The 4,550-nt window shown below is 41.3% G+C and overlaps 1 protein-coding gene across 1 annotated transcript; it reads right to left on the reverse strand.

Annotated features, from left to right (window-relative positions):
- Positions 1–1,917: 1,917 nt before the first annotated feature.
- Positions 1,918–4,550, reverse strand: LOC134325786 (rho-related GTP-binding protein RhoB). The gene has a single exon (XM_063008020.1). It carries the CDS (start codon positions 4,351–4,353, stop codon positions 3,763–3,765), a length of 591 nt encoding a protein of 196 aa, XP_062864090.1. The 5' UTR covers positions 4,354–4,550; the 3' UTR covers positions 1,918–3,762.

Genomic DNA, 4,550 nt, shown 5'->3' on the forward strand with positions numbered 1-4,550 from the left:
CAATAAGCTCATGGTCAGGTGTTTAAATACCTCTGGCCATTTAGTGCACATATACTGTATGATTTAAGGTTTTTATCATACTGTGATAGGTAGTACATTAACGTTTATGCATAGCCTGAGTCATAAACGTGTGGTAAAAGAGTGCAAGAATATATTAGTAAGAGAAATGTGTTGTTAGTGTTGATTTAAACTAATTTACCTTTAAAAATACAGTAGATGCTCAGAGGTATGTAGACACCTCTCCTAATTACTTTGTTTGTGAGTTTGTGTTCTTCAGCCATACCTATTGCTAAAAGTGCAAAATTACTTACATTAAATCAATTGCATCAATTCAGGTTGTGTGTGGCAACCGTTCAGGAAATGCCCTACGCTGTTACAGCATAACTGTGCTCCTGTGCAAAGTAATGTTCATAAAGACTGGACACAGTTTAGAATAAACTGGAACTTTGATTTCTCCAATTTATTCAACATCATTGTAAGCCTGAGCTTAACAAATGTTCTTTTGAACAAAGTTCCTGCCAGAACCTGATCAATATGAATAAATATATTGATTATTTAGTAGTTAATTTGTTATTTTTGTCACATTATGTCGGCACACAAACTCAGTATTTAGGAGGGGTGTGTACATACTTTTGAGCATCTACTGTGTTTTAAAGGTAAATTAGTTCAACTAAACACTAACTTTGATTGCTCCAATTTATCCAACATCATTGTAAGCCCAAGCTTAACGAATGTTCTTTCATGCAAATGGGCACAAATTCCAACAAACACACTCCAGGAGGCTGGAATTGAATATCCAGCAAGAGCATACAACTACTTTTGGGCTTGTGATGTATTTATTTATGTGTTATGTAAAACAATGCAACCTTGCCCAGTGTAGTGAAACAGATGACTGATTCATTTCTTCACCTTTACATGACTCTGTTAGACTGATGTGTAAGCTCTTTCGAGCAACAAAGTTTTTGGGGTGTGTCAACATTGTGCGGCATTAAAAATAAACATCTATTTTCACTTGTCCTTTCTGAGAGCATGTCACATGTCATAATGGTTTAATATCATGTTATGGGTGTTTACAGTGTTACACGACTTCATTGTCTGACTTTTAGTAGGTGTGATATAGTTACCCAAACCAAACCCATTTGTTTAGGTGAGGGTGTGGGGTAAACAAGTAACCCCTTGTCTGAACAGGCTTTTGTAAAAGTAGCTTCCAACATGTGGTTAGCAATTTATTATTTATTAGTATTATAACTTGTTTTATACACATTAGTTACATTCATGACAGGACAGGTATTACTTATATTACTTATATATTCATCAGTTCACAAGTTTAATGTCAAACACAAACAAGGTCATGGACAATTTTGTATCTCCAATTCACCTCACCTGCATGTCTTTGGACTGTGGGAGAAAACCGGAACTCCTGGAGGAAACCCACACAGACACAAGATAACATGCACTCCACACAGAAAGGACCCGGACTGCCTCACCCGGGGATCAAACTTGCCACCCATGTGGGTAGTAAAATGACTAGTAGAACTACATTACACTTAGGGGCGGCACAGTGGCTCAGTGGGTAGCACTTTTGCCTCACAGCAAGAAGGTCCTGGGTTCGATCCCCAGATGGGGTGGTCCGGGCCCTTTCTGTGTGGAGTTTGCATGTTCTCCCCGTGTCTGCGTGGGTTTCCTCCCACAGTCCAAAGACATGCAAGTGAGGTGATTTGGAGATACTAAATTGTCCATGACTGTTTGATATAACCTTGTGAAATGATGAACCTTGTGTAATGAGTAACTACCGTTCCTTTCATGAATGTAACCAAAGTGTAAAACATGATGTTATAATCCTAATAAACAAACATTACACTTAGCTTCCACTAGATTAAGATTAAATGATGTGTTGCTGTAAATATCAAGACTCCGTTTATGTTTTCAATACAATTTCAATGTTTTATTACTGTAAAACCAGTCATACATTTAAAACCACAAGGTTTCCAAAAAGGACATAAGGCTCATAGCTCGTCAACATATACATAAAGCAACAACACAATTATATTTACAGTAAACATTCCAATTTTTTGTTCTGTAAAACAAGATCTTGATAAATGTTGAATACTTGCTTTTTCCAAGTTTCCTTAAACTTGATCTTATCACATGAACAAAAAAAATTAAAAGTGAACCTAATGTACCACAGAAATAGCATGTGTAAACATCGTCCTAATCAGTCATTTGTGTTATTTACCACAAAACAAAACTTGATCATTGTCATAAATTATATGTACTTTTTTGAAAAGTGTTCATCTGTATTTCTTTTGTTGCAGTGGGGCGCTGACTATAATCACCCAGGTGTGGTGTGTTCAACACTATTATTTTCCATACTTTTGCAAAACAACCAGTGATTTCCACACAGATTATACTTTAGCGGCCTTTAAGTACAGTCTTATGTAAAAGTTTGTGCACCCCTGCTCAGAGTCCATGTTTTTTTTTTCCAGGTTTAAGAAACAAATTTCTATTTATTTGACAGATTTTACACACTGGAAAAATATAAATAATAATAAAAACTCTAAATGTGCACTTAATGTGCAGATGTTTGTCCCTGTGGAGGATTTATCTTAGTTTCATTAATACAAATCAACAACATGGACATCAGTAGTTTCCAAACTTTTGCACAAGACTGTAAGTCATCATGTAATTTGCACAATTTATTTATTTATCTATCAAAAAAGATATTTTCCAAGTATGTCATATCTGAAACATCTGTAAAAATATATTCCTATAGGCCTAAGTATAAAATAATTGGGGTGACAGTTTATGCAAATTGACTGCATTGTAATCAGTGCAAAATAAAATAGAATATATTATGACCAGGCCGTCTTGTGTATCCCGAATGCACAGTAGATATTTATAGCAATGTGATATTCATAGCAATGTGATTTTTGCAACACATGAAAACAGCCCTGATCCTGAAGTCCTGATCCTCTTCCCATCCCCCTCCGTCCATTCATCAGACTGATGCATGAGGGGTTTTCTGAAGGCGGCACGGTGGCAAGAAGGTCCTGGGTTCGATCGCCCAGGTGGAGCGGTCCGGGCCCTTTCTGTGCGGAGTTTGCATGTTCTCCCCGTGTCCGCGTGGGTTTCCTCCGGGTGCTCCGGTTTCCTCCCACAGTCCAAAAACATGCAGCCAGGTTATTTGGAAACACTGAATTGTCCTATAGATACCTAGCTGCTAGATGCACGAACCAGTGCATTGTAGTGGTGGTCCCAAGCCCGGATAAAATGGGGAGGGTTGTGTCAGGAAGGGCATCCGGCGTAAAAATTGTGCCAAATCAATGCGGATCATGATCCGCCGAGAGCCGACCCCACAACCGAACGGGACAAAGGCTGAGGAAGAAGAAGAAGAGGATGCATGAGGGGTTTTAATGCAACGAAGCTTTTGCAGGAGTGTCACCCTGTTGTGCACTAAAAACACAACTTGTGTGCATGTGCCAGCATAAAGCGTAAATTTAGTAGTTCAGTTGACCATGACTTCTTTAGTGTCTGACTTCTCTTAGGTCTGCTGGAGCCACCCAATCCCATCTGTATTCGTGAGGGCATGTGGGAAACTGAAACCCCCCATTCTGAACTGGCTTTTTAAAAACCAACCTCACAAAGACAGTCAACTCGCCCTTTTTTTCATTTACCGCAGCAGTACTCTGCGTCCTCTTGGTGTGCGTGTGGCACATGGGCGGCTTGCAATTCTCGGCATTTCTATTGTCCAGCAAAGCCAGTTCAGAGAAGTTTGCAGCACTGGGTGCACCCAGCAGAGGGTCTTGTTCTTTTCTGCAGTGCAGCTCGGGTGGCAGTCTCGAACACCTCCCGCACCCCCTCTTTGGTTTTAGCTGAGCACTCGAGGTACTCGTAAGCCCCGATGCGCACCGCCATGGCGCGCCCGTCCTCCGCCTTTACCGGCTCCTGTTTCATACGCGCCAGCTCGTTGCGCACGTTTTCATCATTGCGCAAGTCCTTCTTATTCGCCACCAGGATGATCGGCACGTTAGGGCAGAAGTGCTTGACCTCGGGCACCCACTTTTCCGGGATGTTCTCCAGAGAATCAGGACTGTCCACTGAAAAGCACATGAGGATCACGTCCGTATCAGGGTAGGACAGAGGGCGCAGGCGATCGTAGTCTTCCTGACCCGCAGTGTCCCACAGGGCCAGCTCCACTTGCTTGCTGTCCACTTCGATGTCTGCCACATAATTCTCAAACACCGTGGGGACGTAAACCTCGGGGAACTCGTCCTTGCTGAAGACGATCAGGAGACACGTTTTACCGCAGGCTCCGTCCCCGACCACCACCAGCTTCTTTCGGATAGCAGCCATTCTCTATTCCGTGTCAAAGCGCACACCAATTCAGCTTCTAATAATAAATAACTTCTGTAATAATAAAGTAATCCTGTTAACCAAACGATTTACGATCTGTCTTCTGCTTTCTGAGTCTAAACCCGGTCAGGACAAACTCTTTTCTGCGATCAGGGTGTAGACCATGGCGCATGGAACAGCTGTCTGATACAAGTTCT

The sequence above is a fragment of the Trichomycterus rosablanca genome, chromosome 13, assembly GCF_030014385.1.
Source record: "Trichomycterus rosablanca isolate fTriRos1 chromosome 13, fTriRos1.hap1, whole genome shotgun sequence".
NCBI lineage: Eukaryota > Metazoa > Chordata > Actinopteri > Siluriformes > Trichomycteridae > Trichomycterus > Trichomycterus rosablanca.

What these genes read in the sequence shown, in the direction of transcription:
- LOC134325786 (XM_063008020.1), bottom strand. Translation starts at nt 4,353, where the DNA reads ATGGCTGCTATCCGAAAGAAGCTGGTGGTGGTCGGGGACGGAGCCTGC.